This window comes from Eptesicus fuscus, chromosome 18 (assembly GCF_027574615.1).
Source record: "Eptesicus fuscus isolate TK198812 chromosome 18, DD_ASM_mEF_20220401, whole genome shotgun sequence".
NCBI lineage: Eukaryota > Metazoa > Chordata > Mammalia > Chiroptera > Vespertilionidae > Eptesicus > Eptesicus fuscus.
Window position 1 is genome coordinate 30788334 of NC_072490.1, and position 17677 is coordinate 30806010.

Here is a 17677-nt window from a genome sequence, read left to right on the forward strand (position 1 = left end):
ACTGCCCCAATCTCGAAGTCATGTTGTAAGAGATGGTCTGTTACTACCTGCAAGCTGCCTTGTATATGTCATTTGAGCTGGTATGTGAGATTTGGGCTTTGAGAATTAAATAAAAATAGCTTACATTTTATTATTTAATTCTACAAATTATTCAACCTCTCATTAATTATGTCAGTGCCCCCCTAAAATCAGTAATATCTGAATATCTAATAGCTAAGTTAAAAGGTATTATCTTATATCAAAGAAATTTCAAAGTTTACTAAAGATAATTTAAGAAATTAACTTAATTTTTCAATCGTTTTATATTTACAGAATAGCTCTTGAATAAGTTTTAAAGATTTTATTACCTTGCTATTAGTATACATTTATATAAATTTGTGGTGGCCATCTTGTGTCCACATGGGGGCATCTTTGACCACATGGGGCAGCTATATTGTGTGTTGGAGTGATGGTCAATCTGCATAGTACTCTTTTAATAGGATAGAGGCCTGGTACAGGGGTGGGGGCCAGCTGGTTTGCCCTGAAGGGTGTCCCTGATCAGGGTGGGGTACCCTTGGGGCGTGGGGCGGCCTGAGCGAGGGGCCTGTGGTGGTTTGCAGGCTGGCCACGCCCCCTGGCAACGCAAGCGGAGGCCCTGGTATCTGGAAATAATTACATGAAAAATTTTCAACAAACAGTAAAATGTTATTTTAACTTTTACCTATTTTAAAATTTTGTTTAATTATTCTTAAAAGTTGCATTGAATAAAAATAAGCTTTATACTTGTTATTCATATATTTTAAAGCACATATATACATACAGTACATAAACATACATATACTTGTCTGTGGTATCAAAATCTCATGGGAATGAGGCTATTAGGAGACTAAAAAGACTCCTAAAGAGTGTAATATTAAAAAAAGTTTGAGAAGTACTGGTTTAAAGATATGAAATATCCACCACACCCCACTTTTTATCACTGATGGGGCCCCCTCCCCACTTTGCTCAAGGCCACAAAGGATCAGCAGTCCTCATTATGGATAGAGGAATTAGCGGGCACCATTTCCTGAGGGTCTGAAACAATAGTAAAAAAAGCTCCAGCATCTTGAGTTAACACTTGGAATATATTACTCCACAAAAACAATACTGCAAAGGATAGATAATACTCTAATACTTGAGGTTCAACTATGTTGTGCGTTAAAAACAGCCCTACTATTGAGAAGTAATTAACTTTGGTAAGATTATTTATAATTATTGAAAAATCAATTATATAAACATAAATAAATTACCAAAACCCATCTCTTTAGTTTACGGAAACCTACAGAAACCAACAGGGAAGGGAAATAATTGGACTCAGCCATATTAATAGTAAAAGCAATGCTGACTAATTACTTATCTGCCTGCTGCAAAGACCATTGAAACCCTTTCTGCATTATGCCAACAGAGTATTTTTCTGTGGATTAATGGGAGACTACTCTTCCATAGAATTTTCATCTATGGCCCATACCAGTAGAATCAGAGTACAAACTATGCACCAGGCTTCTGACTCTTCCCTTTTTAAGGTAGTAGGTTTACTGAAAATACAATTTACATTCTTTGGTACCAGTTTACTGTAACTGGCAATGGGGCAGGGTTGAGAGAAAAGCCAAACCACATTACTTTTTATTCTATTAAATTTTTTTCTACACTACTAAAAAAGGAGATTAAGATTGTGAAATTCATGCTTTCACACACTTGTTTACACACATTTAGGTGTCTACTTGAGTATTAAGTTACACTACTAGCTTTCTTTTAACATCAAAATGGAGGACGTTAAACTATCTGAAAATAATGCTTTAGATTCCCTCATGGAAATGAGATAAGCATGCTAAATTCCTGAATATAAAAATTACTGTCCCTAGGGTACAAATAAAGAAATATTAACCATAAATTAGTTCATTCCATTTTCTGACAGTTGACATATAGTAAAACCTCTTTCTCAGATATCTTTTAAGTATACAGCAAGAAATATTTCCTACTCTATAATTTTATACAAAATAATATGATGTATTTCTTGGTGGAGGGTAGGATCGGGAAGTACTTAGAACTGAACACTACCTATGAGAAGTAGGCAAATGTGCCAAATGTTTACATCTGGTACGCCACCATTATGAGGGCTCATAGAAAACTAAGCTTGAATTTAAATAAGATGTAACAACAATAAAACCTATCTAAAGGACAAAATTAGTTCTTTTCAGAGTAAGTAATGTGCATGTGGTCTAACTATAGAAACAGTTTAAACAAGGCCCATAATAAATATAATTATATAACATGTTCAAAAAAATCATTAAGAAGTAAACTCAAAAGAAATCCTTTTTACACTTAATTTGAGAAGAAAAACTGTAACAAAGATTTTAAAAATGCATTTGATTAAAATAAAATTTTAAAGTTATTATAGAATTACTAAGCCCAAAAAACTCTTTAAAAAAAAAAACACACTGGGTGAATTCAACTAAGTAAGTAAATTTGGTTATTTCAATATTCCAAATATATCTGTTCTGATTACAAACAGAAAAAGGATCTTTCTATAGATCTTTTATGGTCAATTAAATTTAATAAATGCTGGTGCTTTTTGAAAGTCTTAAAAAATCAAAAAAGGAGTTAAAATTTAGTGGCCTTTTAAAAGGAAGCAAAATTTTTTTCCCTTCTCTATTCTGCCTAAAGGCAAACATTCAACTCTGCCAAACAGAAATGAATGTTAAAATTGAGCTGAATGGTTTATGTTCTAAAATGTTAACTTCCACAAATGGAGGTAATTTTCAAATAATATACTCATTTTAGAATAGCCACTGCAAAGGATCTTAAGATTAAAACTTTGGAGTTCAGTGACCTGTTAGAAGTAACCCAGGACCTAGAACCTGTCAGTAATTACTGTGTGTGTGTGTGTAATTATTATTATCAAAACCATTGTTTTTATTGTGTTTAGTGAAAGATACAGGAAATCTACACAGAATCTGGGCTTTTTAAATCTTAATACTTTCTGGACTACTACTTAGATTATATATAAGAGTTAAAATCTCAAAATTTCTCCTATAGAAAAATAGCCAACCTATACACATATACCTACTATGTAGGAAAGGACAATTTACACAAAAGCAACAAAGTAACATATACTCCCAAAAGGTGTTACAGAAGTGATCTTTTGTTACCTGAGCAACATCCTCAAGTTTATTCCACTTGATCGACAGTAATAACTTTGGCAGTGACTGTGGGAAGTTCTCTCTGCAGTCTTGTCGCAAAGTCCAAATAAGATCCATTTCATTCTCACACAGTTGAGACAAGGGATCCCTGTCCAAGATTTCCTTCAGTACAGCAAGAAACTTTTTTCCACCCCGACTCTAAGAAAGTAAAATTACTCATTATAGAACTGAACTGTGCAAACATTCCTGGCAAACACTTAGCAAATTTTATACAATGAATTTATAAATAATTTATCAGCTTTAACATGTGAGATACCTAAAATCGAATTACTCAAAAAGATTAATAAAGATGAATTCTCCTTTTAAAGTTTTTATTGTCAAATATAACATCTGTAAGCAAAGAATAAAGGAATGAATTATTCTCAAGCAGTTCTGAAAAAAGAAAAATATTGTTTACTAAAAATCCATATGCAACAGAGAGGAATCGACAGGACTACTCCAGCCATGAAGACAGAAGAGAAGCAGTCCAGAGATGGAAGACGCTGACGTGGCCTTCCCATACTAGCAGTTAGCAGCTGTGCATCACTGCAGGTTGCCCAGGACCAAACCAGAGAGAGTCGGACCTGCATTACCACCATTTGTCCACCATCCAGAACTGTAATGTCAGTGCTGACATGTACACAAAAGGAACTGTTGGACATTGTAATTGGGTCTCAAAAGAACTGTTGGCCCAGAAAGACACTCACTACAGACTGATTCATTTCCTGTCACCATAACCATTATTGCTTGTCTCATTTTCGGTTCTTATAAGTGTATTTCTAATAGCACATGATCTCACTCATCTAGTGGAAATAATGAACAACATAGACTGATGAATAAGAACAGACCCAGAAACAAGGAGTCATGGATCAGACTGTCGGGCCTCAGAGGGTGGGGGTAAAGGGGAAAGATCAACCAAAGGACTTGTGTGCAAGCATATGCGCCTAACCAGCAGTTGGGGACAACAGGGGGGTGGGGGCATGTGTGGGGAGGAGTGTGGGATGGGAATGGGGGGATGAGGACAAATATGTGATACCTTAATCAATAAAGAAATTAAAAAATAAAAATCCATATGCAAACACTAGGTGGCAGAATTGTAACCTGGATTAAAAATAAGTTATTATTTGAACTAAATTTCTTCTTTAATTTTCAGTTCCTATCAAAATAAACCAACAAAAAGATAAACCAAACATATTATGTTTTAAAAGAAAAGTAGCTCTGGCCAGGTAGCTCAGTTGATTAGAGCTGCATCCCCATATGCAAAGGCTGCAATTCGATACCTGATGGAGGAAAATAGAAGAAGCAACCAATGGCCCTGGCAGGTGTGGCTCAGTTGGTTGAGCATCATCCTATGCACGGATAGGTCACCGGTTCAATTCCCGGTCAGGGCACATGCCTGCATTGCAGGCTCGGTCCCCAGTGGGTGCCATGCAGGAGGCAGCCGATCAATGATTCTCTCTCATCATTGATGCTTCTCTCTTCCCCTTTCCCTCTCACTTCCTCTCTGAAATCAATTAAAAAAAAAATTTTTTTTTAAGTCACAGGAGAGCTTGAATGGGCTGCCACTGGCCAAGTCTGGGTCATTTTTGAAAATCAAAATAAATGCCAGTGATTAATTATAAATCACTAAATAAAATGGAAATCATGAGTCTGTATTACTATACCTTAAAAAAAAGAGAGTGAGCAAAAAACGGAGAAGAAAACCTCTATCTTATGGTATAAGCCAACTAATAAATCTAACAGGAAAAATAAATTTTAAATTCAGCACTTGGCAAACCACTGTAATAATATTGATTCAAGCAAGGTATGTTAATATTAAAACAACTGGGTAAAAATGTGAATCAGGATGTCTACTTGGAGTCAAAATACACCCCCATAAAATACTTACTAACTTTATAGAGAAAAACCTAGTAGATCAAATGATAACAATTAGTATCAATATTAATCACACAAATTGACATTGTTGCTTCCTGATAAAATTCAGTAAAGAAGAACACTCCATTATTTCTATAGTATTCCTGCTAAAAATGCATAGCTGGTTTCTGATCATGGATAAAACATTAGGCAATCCAAAGTGAGTGACATTCTACAAAGTAACTGGCTTGTATTCTATAAAAAGTCAGTTATTAAAATAAGGAAAGGCTGAGCAACTGCTTTAGAATGAAGGAAATGAAAGACGCACAACAATGAAATACAACAAATAATCCTGAGTTGGATCCTGTACCCAATAAAGGACATTATTGAGACAACATTATTGAATGGAATGTATAGTTTATACAACAGAACTACAAGTGTGGCTCAGTGGGTTGAACACTGTTTCATGCACCAAAGGGCTGCCAGTTCGACTGCTGGTAAGGGCACGTGCCCAGGTTTCAGGTTCGGCCTGGGTCAGGGTGCATATGGAAGGCAACCAATTAATGTTTCTCACACTGATGTTTTGCTCTTGCTCTCTTCCCCTTTCTCTAAAATCAATAAAAACACATTAAAAAAGGAAAAGAAAATTACAGCCTCCTCATTCAACTTAATAGTATTCAGAGTAGTATTATTAATCTATGAGATGTCATAGCATCCCTTACAAACTAGCTGAACTTGTGTTTATCTCAGAAAAGGGCTTACCATGGAACACAGACCACCTACAGACAGCTGCCATTTAACAAAACATTAGTATGTACATATGCATGAGTACAGTCTTCTGTAAGTTCAATGCCATAAAGGAGATGAAGGTAGCTAATAATAAGCACAACTTTATAATAAGTCATTTAAAAACCTTGATACTTACTGACACATTAGCACTATCGCTGCTTGCAATCTCAGCTGCCTTTTCGATAATCTGTTTAAAAAGATTAAAAAAATCAATTTTGGCTCTTGTATTTGTAAAATTTTAAATATAAATGACTTCACTTGTATATATAGTCTGGCATTTCAATGCTTTATAATGTAAACATGAATTTGAAATGCAAAATGGTATTGTGCAGTGATTCACAATCTTTAAACTCCAGAAAACTAGGAACCAATGGCATAACTACAAGGGACTGTGAATCCTGGGATGCACTAGGATTGTCTGTAGATAAAGTGAGCAGTGGCTTGCATATGGAGGTGGGGAAAAATTTTTTTTAATATAGGTAAATGTCTTCTGATTAAGAAAATAAAAAGGTATATGAGAGTTACTAATGATAAAGTTTTGTCATTTGTCAGCACTTTTTTTCTGAATTAACAGATATCAAAAAACCTAAAAATATTTTTTAAATCATTAAGTTCAAAAGGGCTCTAATTATTGAAAAGATGTGACCCCATGAATTCAGGAAGAAGAGCAGCGGTAAAGAATCTGAGAATCTATATCTGAGTTACATAACAAGCTAATAATTTGTATCCTCATCTGTAAAATGTAATGATAATTCCCATCCTATTTCATAGGGTTTTTATAATAGTAAAATGAGATTATGGTTATTAAAACTAAGCAATAAAAATAAAGTTGATTTTAAAAGCAAAATGCGTGTGAGATTATAGCACACACAAAAAACACATGAAAAAGAATATGGGGAACTTTCACTTTTTATATCTGTATTATTTGATTTGGTGTTTATAAAACACAAAAAGTTGTACTATTATAAAAATTGTACTATTAAAGAAAACCCAGTAAGTATAAATGTGTTTAGACATACTTAAAGACTAAAATCTTCATCCCAAGTTGATCTTCAAAGACAAAGGAAAGTTTAATGACTGAATGGAGAGGACTTATGCAATGTTGAAATAACGCATTTTAAAAAAATTAAACTTCTCTTGAAGTATTATATTAAAAACATTTATATTTGCACAGGATGTCATATTTGAAAAAGTGCTTTGAAATGCGATCTCATCTGATTTCAAAAAAATTATACCTGATTGTCAAATATACCATAATTAAACACAAAAATAGGCACAGCTAGGCCTATTCTATTACTATGCTAAGGAATAAAGCCATGGCATAAATGTAATGGATGAGTCAAAATGTATCTTTTTTACTCAATGTACACTAAGATAGAGGGTTCTTGACATATTTAGGATTCCTATTGTAAGAATCACAAAGTATTATTGATCAGAAAAACATTTTATAAGAATCTGAAATGAAAAGATATTTCTTAGGTGGATAAAATTCAATTAAAATAGAAGTAAAGGAAAAAAACTTTAAATTATATACATTTAATTTACATACTACTTTTAAAACCTACTCCTTACAGGTCTGGTAGTGCTAAACATTAAAACACAATTAAGTTTATAGGTGGAATAATTTAAATACTACTTAGTATAACATCAACTTTTAAAGGTAGCTGTTCACAAATGGATTAAGGAAATAAAAGGAACATTATTACTTGAGAATTTGCTCAAAGATTTCATCATAAAAATCAGTAATCATACCTGAAACAAAGATACCAAACCTGAAGATAAAACATATGAGCTTACTTAACTCTCTTAGCAAGTAAATTAGACATACTATGATACTACTCTCCTTATCCTCAAGACATGCCAATTCACTCTAAGGAAATGTGTTTAGAAATGGAAATCCTTGCTATAGATTCTACAAAAATAATAGTACCTTAGGAAGTCCTACTACAAGTAATATTCTACATAAATCATCTTTTCTTGAATAACAACTCTAACACAGCAGTTATTATGTCTTTAATCTCTGAACCAACATGCTGGCATATTTCACATGTTCAGAATTACATCTAACTGCATTTACTGCCCTTGTAAACTGAAAAACAAACAAATAAAAACCTCTGAGAACAATTATGATTTCCTCATTTTATAAATGAGGAACCTGAACTCTAAAGATAACACATCTCACTTGGTCAGTGACAAAGCCAGGACTAAACAGAGTTGACTCCAGTGATCTTTCCACTGAACCAAGCTGGCAATTTATGCGATGTTTTGAAACAGAAATCGAAATAGACAAATAGAGCTTCAACTATAAACCTTCAGAACCAGGAACTAATAATTCAATTACTTCACACATAGTGGCCCTTTAAATAATTATCTTACCTTATCAAAGGGAGGGTAATAATAAGGTTGTTTTTTATTCTCTGGGAATCTGATATGCAAAGCTGTTGCATTCTCAGTATATGGATTTGTTTGAACAGTTCCCATTGGATTCAACATTTCTTCAAGTTCATCTAAAACATGTAAATAATTTTGATTCTTAAAATATATTTTTGAAAATGAAATAGAACTTTAATGGATTTAAACCATGAAAATGATTTTAAAAGTGTGTCACCTAAAGAAGTATGGCAGACAATTTTATCAGTAAGCCTCTAATTTTCTGTTAATGCTTGGCACAAAATTTGAATCTGTGTTTATATACATTTTTAAAATGAGAAAATTAATAAAAATTAATAGCTACATCACATCATTCTTCAATTTGGTAAGTAGTCTCAATTTTGGGGAAAAAAATTTAATTGAAACTGTTCTCCCTCCATCAAAATTAAGGGCCCAGCCCCCTGGCTGGTGTGGCTCGGTTGGCTGAGTGTCTTTCCATGCACCGAAAAGTTGCCAGTTCGATTCCCTGTCAGGGCACATGCCCAAGTTTCGGTCAGGGTGCACATAGGAGACAACCACTCAGTGTCCCTCTCCTTCCCTCCCTCCCTCCCTTCTTCCCTCCTTCCCTCCCTCCCGGCTTCCTCCCCTCCTGGACTCCTCCCTCTTCCTCCCTTTCCCTCTCTCTTCCTCTCTCTAAAATCAATAAAAAATACTTTAAAAAATTAAGGGCCCATAGGACTCATTATTTCATCAGTATAGATAGACTTCTTAATCACATGTAATCTGATTTCCATGGTCATCACAGTACCCAAACTGGTATTTTCAGTCATCAATGACATTCCTTTTGACAAACTTAATGTTCCTTATTATCCTATAACTGCTGATACAGTTAAACACCTTCTCTGGCAGTTTCTACAACTCCATTCAAGTGGTCTTCCTTTAACCTCACCAACTGCTTCTTTCTTCAAGGCACTCCTTCCTCTTCTCTACCACTCTAAACACAGTCCATGCACAGCATTGTGCACAGGAATCTTAGAATTTCAGTGTTTTCATAAAACCCTGGAGTTCATTAACTTTCTCATTTCATAGCTAAGTAAAATGTTGGAGACATGAAATTTAAGATGAGAGAACAGAGCTAGCTCCCCCTCTCTAAACTAATTTCTCTTTTCTTATACTGATTTTTAAAAGTTACTCTTATAGTTCCTGAGAAAAATCTGTCTAGGCCTAATGTCCAGATAGTATGTATAATCAGAATTATCTCCCAAAACTAGAAAATCTTTTTAATTCCATCTTTACTGGACTGAAGCAAACCTCATAATTTATACACCTCTAAAACTACCTTCTTGGCAAATTATGATCTTACATTTGCTAACTAGTGGCATTATACCTATTTGTCCTACCAAATGCAACCTATCTAAAGTCAAATGTAGCATTTTAGTATTATCAGCCCCAAACTTATGGAGGCAACCTTGCTTAAAAGTGATCACAAAAAAAAAGCAAATGGAGAGTACAAATTGGTACGATCTCTAAGAGAACAATTTGAGATTATCAATATTACAAATGTGTTTGTTCTTTGACTCAATAAATCCAACTTTGAGAATTTACTTTAGATATATACCTGCACATAAGCAAGGTTATTCATTATAACTGTTAAAACTATCACAACATAACTCTGCTTTTGTAAAGAGAAAAGTTCAAAAGGCAAAAGAGCAGAACACTGCACAGAATATGCTATTTTATGGAAGAATGGGGGGAAAAATAAAATCTACTTTTATATTGCCTAGTGTATACATGAAAAATTCTGGAAAGACACAAAAGTAAACAATAAATGTAATGATATACCTTTTAATGATGACCTAGGAACTCAAGATAATAGATTTATAGTTCATTTCTGACTTGCTCCTCCTCCTGGGATAAATGTGACAATTCTAGAGCTGATACATGCAGAGCAAAGGTGTTCACTTATTATTTTTCACCTTACATTTTGTTAGATGATAAAGTTAAGTTCATGGTATACCTAGTTCATACCACCAAAATATTTTCTAAAAATACCAGTCACGTTGCTTGATGATTCTGGAGAACATGTGTGAATCTAAATTCAGATTTTCAAAAAAAATATATTGCTGAAATGCATAATTTTTACCCTAACGGTGAAACCATAGTTCCTCTTAAGAAATGTGTACATGCACACTGCTTTCCTATAATTGGGTATTAATGTGATTAGTGAAAATTATTAGAGGTATATGCAGGAAAGGATAGGAACACAATATGTACACACATAAAATATTAGAATGTGAGATGAGTATATACATCCATAAATAACTAATTGTAATTTATGTACAAAACAATTATGTGTGTGGGTGTGTCCAAAAACAACTTCTATGCTAGCAACTACTAATACATGAACATTTTTCAAATGTTTGTCACCCACAAAATAATTTTACAATGCTAGTTCAAAATTTTATTAAATATCTATGAAGACAGAAAAACCCCCACTTATATAATGCAAGTTACACACTAAAAATGTCTAACATTTGGGTAAGTATAGAGTAATGAGAAGAGCCAAGCCGTCTCTTGTACAAATCCTAGGTTTGAACCAATTATGTAAGATTGACAGAGGTTCACTTTCCTCATTTGTAAAATGGAGATAAAACCATTGACCTGATAGGAGTACTCTGAGCTGTATTTGAAAAATATAGGCATGTAGAAGGTGCTCTTCTTAGCTCAAATTTCAGGCTAAAGCCAACTAATAAATAAGTGTTTTTATTATTCTTCCCATATTAGTGAATGTTCCTTCTACTACTATAGAAATTAGTACAACAAGGAGCAATAAAGAAAAGACAGTTATAAAAAGACATTATTCCTTTGGAGAATTTCTCAAAAACTTAAAAATATAAAATGCTTACAGCGTGAACACATTCACTGAACACAATATATTCAGACACAAATAACTTTTTGAGTATATTAAAATAACCTATGGAAATTTGTTTTAAAATAAACAATAAAGATATGAAATGACGGTTTTAGTAAACTGAAAAAATAGTGAGTCATAAAGAAACATTAACTAGTCCACATGCCAAAAGTTATTCTTTAACACTAAGAATTAGAAAGTAAATCTTACCAGGAAATGAAGACCAGCTGTGCAATATTATGTCTCCAGATCTCAACTGTCCTTTAAAGTCAAAAACCATCGTATTTACCCATGCTACAGGATAATGCTGTTGAAAAAGATACCATTGCATCAATATGCTAAGAATGAATTTTAAGGTGTAAACATGTTCATGTCTTTGTTCCAATAATCTTAGTTCTAGAAATGTCTAGAGTTCTAGATTATCCCCCATCAAAACAAACAAACAAAATCCTCCAAGATATATATTGTAAAATGTTCAGTGTCTTTACAATGGTTGAAGAAAACCCTAAAAACCAATGAAAGTTTCACAAAATAGTATATCTAAAAAATGAAATGTTATTGTACATCCACTGAAAATGAGGAGAAACTTTCAATGATTGAAGAAAATATATCTAATATATTGTCAGGTTGTATGTTTTAAGACCTTTCAGCATATATAACTAGAAGAAGGCAATGCCTCTAGATATCATAGAATTTATTTATATGTCTAAAAAGGAAGCACTAAGCTGATAGGACTTTTATGTAGACACTTAGACTAATAAGTCAGTGTATCAAAAAACCTTATTAACCCTCAAATGCTTTGAGTAAAAAAATTCTATATCAATGGGGGGTAGGGGAAAAGACTAAGAAAGTAACTCTTCGGTGACTTTTTTGTGAAAATTTTATTTTGAAAAAAATCTAATAACCAGCCTAGCTGGTATGCCTCAGTGGTTGACCACCGACCTATCAACCAGGAGGTTTGATTTCTGGTTAGGATACATGCCCAGTTGCAGGCTCCATCCCCAGTAGGGGGTGTGCAGGAGGGTGCCGATCAATGATTCTCTCTCATCATTGATGTTTCCAACTATCTCTCCCTCTCCCTTCCTCTCTGAAATCAATAAAAATATATAGTTCTTAAAAATTATAATAATCAGAGAAAATATTTACATTCTGATGTTAAGAATCCTATATAATAAAAGTCTAATATGCAAATCAACTGAACGGTGGAACCACCGGTCACTATGACGAGCACTGACCACCAGGGGGCAGACACTCAATGCAGGAGCTGCCCCCTGGTGGTCAGTGCGCTCCCACAGGGGAAGCGCTGCTCAGCCAGAAGCTGGGCTCACGGCTGGTGAGCGCAACGGCAGTGGCGGGAGCCTTTCCCGCCTCTGTGGCAGTGCTAAGGATGTTTGACTGATGGCTTAGGCCCGTTCCCCATGGGGAGCGGGCCTAAGCCGTCAGTCGGACATCCCCTGAGTGCACGAATTGTGTGCACCAGGCTCCTAGAAGTAGATAAATCCATATAGATAAATATAATAATCAACATTTTTTTAAGGTATAAAATTCTCTCAAAAACAAAACAAAACAAAAAACTCTCAACTTTTTATAAAGAAGAAAAATGATTTGGTTCAGTGGATAGAGTGTCAGCCTGTGGACTGAAGGGTCCCAGGTTCAATTCTGGTCAAGGGCATATGCCTGGGTTGTGGGCTCGATCCCTAGTAGGGGGTGTGCAGGAGGCAACCAATCAATGATTCTCTCTCATCATTGATGTTTCTATCTCTCTCCCTCTGCCTTCCTCTCTCTGAAAAAAAAAAAAAACCACACAAAAAAGAAAAAGAAGAAAACAAAAACGAAAAAATCTTGAATGAAAATATTAAATGGAAGAGAATATGGGAAAAAATGCACCATCCTTTATTCACAATTTCAAAATTGAAGAAAGTGAAAACTAAAGGTTTGTTCATATCATTTGATAGTTTAAAAAAATAACCTGAAATTAATATTTGCCTCATTTAACGTGACTATTCATATACTTTCCTTCTAGATACTGATGTGTTTGATTATAGATTTGAGTCCCAGACCCCCAAGGTGTGTTGAATGCAATATGATGATCTATGATCTTTCTAAAATGCACAAAATTCTTAATTCTCAAACATGTGGCACCTGAAATTTCAGTTAAGAGATTGTGGACTTGTAATTTTTAAAATGTCTTTATTCTTTTTCATCAATATCTCCTAAAAAGTATAACATTTATAATAGAGCACTTATAATATGATATTTACTAAAATAAATTGGCCAAAAGAGAAATGAATGAGCAGGACATAAAAAAAAGGAGATTTATTATCTTTTTGAAATCAGTTCTTAGGGATCAAAGTTATATTAATTTCACTTATATTACTCAATTATGTCAAAGGGTCTTAAAATTATTTCATTATAATATTATTCCATTGTTACTTAATTTTTAAAAATTCTCAGAAGTTAGTATATAATTACCACTTTCCCAGATTTCCTGATGGTCTGATATTTAGAGGCATTAATTGTTTTAGTTGATTTCTTTGTTTTCACTTTATCCAAAACTGCATAAACAGCAAAACATAATCTAGCCATTCGTGGCAGGTCACAAGTATTAATATCAAATTCCAGTGGTTCATTCCAAACATGATCATTTTTTCCTGATATCTCTGAGCTTACGATGGTTTTACACAGGAGTTCAGTACCATGAAAAAGGCCAGCCCTGACATGAACCTGTAATGAGGGAGACAAAAACAAATACAGATTCATGAATACTGTACCACGGCCGCACCTCTAATTTCGGAGAATAAAGGAACATATACAGGGAGAAGAAGCAAGTTGGTAATCTAAATTTAAGATCTTATAACACAGACATAACAGCAAATGTCCACAATCAACCTAAAACTCATTCCATTTAATAAAGGTATGGATAAAAATGAAAATGATATTTTTGGTATTACTGTTAAAAACCACGATTCACGTTTTTCTCCCTGCTTATTTAAATAGTTTCTAGATTGAGTAGCCATAGCTTTAAGCAACCTTTGTTTAAGTCCATGTCTCTAAACTGTTGTAAATGATATTTCCCCAAAGTTTAGATTAAAAGCCTGGAGATTTTCATATTTAGTTTATAAAGGATATGGTAAGAAAAATTAAAAAGATTTTATACAACAGTACTTTAAAGAAATCTCTGTATCTACCTTTATGCTAGACTCAAAGTATCTAAACTATGAGAAACAGACATTAGTATTTTTAACAGCCAAGACAGAAGAGGAATAAGAAAGCATACTGATACACAATTTCTCGTTTTCATAATTACTTTATTCTCTAAAGAAAAATTTAATTGCCTATAAGAATCATTTAACAGTTCTTTTCTAAGCAATGGCCCCATCATGAAACGCACAATAAATGGCATTTAGTGTCAGTAAAATTATATGGAAGGTAGGAAGAAAAAACACAAAACCTAGATTTCTCAGTTTTCTTTTCCTTCCTAACATACCTCAGAAAGATTGAGCATCAGTTAAAGAACACACAATGGATGGAAGTTTGAATTCATCAGGAGGTTAGGAAAAGGTTCCAGCACTTTTGTACCAAACATTATCTTAAAAGGAATTCAACGGGTAAAGAAAACAATGACAAACTCCCCTGGCATGCCTTAAGAACCCAAAACAGCCCCATACAGCTTGAGTCTCAAAGTGCTTGGGTTGGAGAAGCTAACAGCAAAGTCAGTGCCATTTAAAACTATTAAGCGCAAATGCAAGTTAAACAGTTAGAAGACCACTTGAAAATATTCCAAAAAAAAAAAAAAAAAAAAAGGCTATTATGTCAAAACAAAACAAACAAACAAAAAAAAACCACAACACTTTTTCTTCAGGGAGGAGAAATGCTGGGTTCAAGGTAAGGTGTGAAGAGAGGCAAGAAGAGCAGTCGGGAGGCTGTAATTCAGGGAGAGACAGTCCAGGCTGGAACTATGACAGAGTCAGAAGATGAAGGAAGGAATGGAGGTAAAGGATATTAAGGAAGGATCAACAGTATATGATCAATTGATCAAATATGATAGATGAGAGAGAGGGGCAACTTTAGCTGGTGTACCAAACATAATAGGAAAGGCAGTCAAAGAGGGAAGAGAATGAATTGGGAACTTTAGGTATCAACTGGCTTTAGAAATGTGTGTGAAGATAGAAGCCTGGAAGTGAGGAGATATTTGGGCAAAGGCTTGAGAATCATAAGCAAAGGTGGTATGTTTTTCAATTTTCTAACAAAAAAGTGATCAGTAATTGTTTTCCAAGAACTGAAGAATGCCCAGTGAGAGGAAAGCACTGAGAGTGCTGAGGCAGGGTCCACATGCCTGAAGTAAATAATCCATCTAATCTCTGAGTTACTTGGCCTCAAAAGCACCATAGTATTTTCCCTCCTTTCCCTCAGGTACACATCACACAGGAAAGCTCCCCTGCTCTCATTAGGCCTCCATTTCAATGACCAACCCCTCCCTGCCTTTCTGTCAGCTTTGTCTGACTTCATTCTCCCCAAACTCCCTGCAAGTGCCTGTCTTTCCCTCTGTCACACTCATCTGAAGCCCATGCTCTAGATCAGTGATGGCGAACCTATGACACGCGTGTCAGCACTGACACGCGTAGCCATTTCTGATGAAACATTTGCTGCTCCTGAGGATGAAACATTTGTGAAATGTTTTTTCCTCAAAGTGACACACTACCCGAGTTATGCTCAGTTTTTTGGCGAAGTTTGACACACCAAGCTCAAAAGGTTGCCCATCACTGGTCTAGATAAACCTAACTGCCTGTCTCTCTTCCATGCCAAATGACTGGCCAATCACAAATGTAAAATTACCCTTTCATCCCTGAGTAAAAATATACATAGAATTTCCTAAAAGACACACAATATATTTGTTTCTTAGGAAAGTCCAAATGTTACCATTCAATTAAGGATAAACTATCACCTGGTTGAGTACAGTACTCAGACTGAATTATTTTGGTGTCTCATAGAATAACTTTTTCTGAATTGTACTGTCAATGTTATTTTTTAAGTCTACCCAGTAAAACATATTGTAAGGGACAAATATGTGGAACATTATTTTACTACTGTAATGATGCTGTCAGTGGTAATGGTGCTCACTTTATCACCCACTGTATCTCCTTCAGTATCAGGATGAGCTACAAACACATGAACAGCTAGTTTGTTTTTATCTTAGGAGATTCTGAATATTTTAAGTGATCATATTTTCTTTGCTTTGACTACTAGCTATCTTGCAAGCTGAGAGCAAAATTTGTAGCCCACAAATTCTTATTACTGTATATATATATACCTACTGTGAATCTTGCTCCTGACTTTTCTTGGCCATTAAATATCCTCAATTTTATTTTCTCAATTATTTTTTTAAAGATTTTTTTTTAAATCCTCACCCAAGGATATGTTTATTGACTTCAGAGAGAGAGGAAGGGGGGGTGAGAGAGAGAGAGAGAAATCTCAATGTGAGAGAAAAACACTGATCAGTTGCCTCCTATATGCACCCCAACTGGGGATCGAACCCACAATTTAGGTATGTGCCCTGACTGGGAATCAAACCCATGACCGTTCAGTGCACGGGACAACACTCCAACCAAGTGAGCCACACCAGCCAGGGCCTCAATTATTTTATAAAAAGTCAAAACTTTGTATATTTTGTGTGTATATGTGACAGAGAGAGAGAGAGAGAGAGAGAGGAGACAAGTGCATGTGCACAAGTGCACTTGACTCAAATCATTTGTGAAATGAGAGTAAATAAATCATAAGACAAAACATACATAAAACATATTTTGCATCTTTTGTATGATATAATGGAAGTTAGAAATTTTAGGATAAAAATTTATTCAATTTTCACTCTCAGTGACCTCGAAGACTTATGAATTAACCACCTTTTGAAAGATAAATTATTAAAAAAATAAATTATTTTTCAACATTATTGTGATAAAGCCAAGCTATTTACAATAAACTGCTGAGCTTAAAAACAGAAATACAAGCAAAAGCCCACTACATAAGTATTCAATAAATGTTAATATTTTAAAATAAAAACAAAAAATGCTAGTTATAATTCCATCAACCAACTTCTGGCAAAATTCTGACATAAGGAATGAAGTAAAATTATGGATCAGATGGCTAGAAAGCTTAAAAAAAAAACCACCTCAATTATAATGAATAGAAAAGTCCTATACTAGCTGTAAACAGAAACAGTAAAGGGTGTGATCTGGAAAAGAATAACAATAAAGAATGAGTGTAACTTGGGCATGGTAACAATAAACAAAAAAGAGACCCTGCACATTTTGAAGAAATCTGTTGAAATAACATTCATTATCTAATAGTCAAAGTGTGACTTATTTAAAACCAAGTCATTAAGATTATGTCTGCTTGAGAAATCTCTTTAAAAGAGTAAAGTTGATTAAAAACAAGAATAGAAAAATTAATCCACATTTAAAATAAAATGAAAAAAATTCTGTTTTCGGAACTTAAAATCTCCCATGGTATCAGATATATTAAAGGTTTTGTTTTCAGAAAAAGCAGTAAGAAAAACCAT

The 17677-nt window shown here is 34.2% G+C and overlaps 1 protein-coding gene across 4 annotated transcripts in view; it reads right to left on the reverse strand.

Annotated features, from left to right (window-relative positions):
* PIK3CB (phosphatidylinositol-4,5-bisphosphate 3-kinase catalytic subunit beta) overlaps nucleotides 1-17677 on the reverse strand; it is a 139671-nt gene that overhangs the window by 33539 nt on the left and 88455 nt on the right. For all 4 annotated transcript variants that reach the window (XM_054708178.1, XM_054708180.1, XM_054708179.1 and 1 more), the window contains 5 exons: nucleotides 13594-13845; nucleotides 11332-11428; nucleotides 8217-8347; nucleotides 5977-6027; nucleotides 3168-3356 (listed from right to left, as the gene is read on the reverse strand). In XM_054708178.1, the coding sequence (XP_054564153.1) occupies nucleotides 3168-3356; nucleotides 5977-6027; nucleotides 8217-8347; nucleotides 11332-11428; nucleotides 13594-13845 (720 nt within the window). The remainder of the gene's footprint in view (nucleotides 1-3167; nucleotides 3357-5976; nucleotides 6028-8216; nucleotides 8348-11331; nucleotides 11429-13593; nucleotides 13846-17677) is intronic.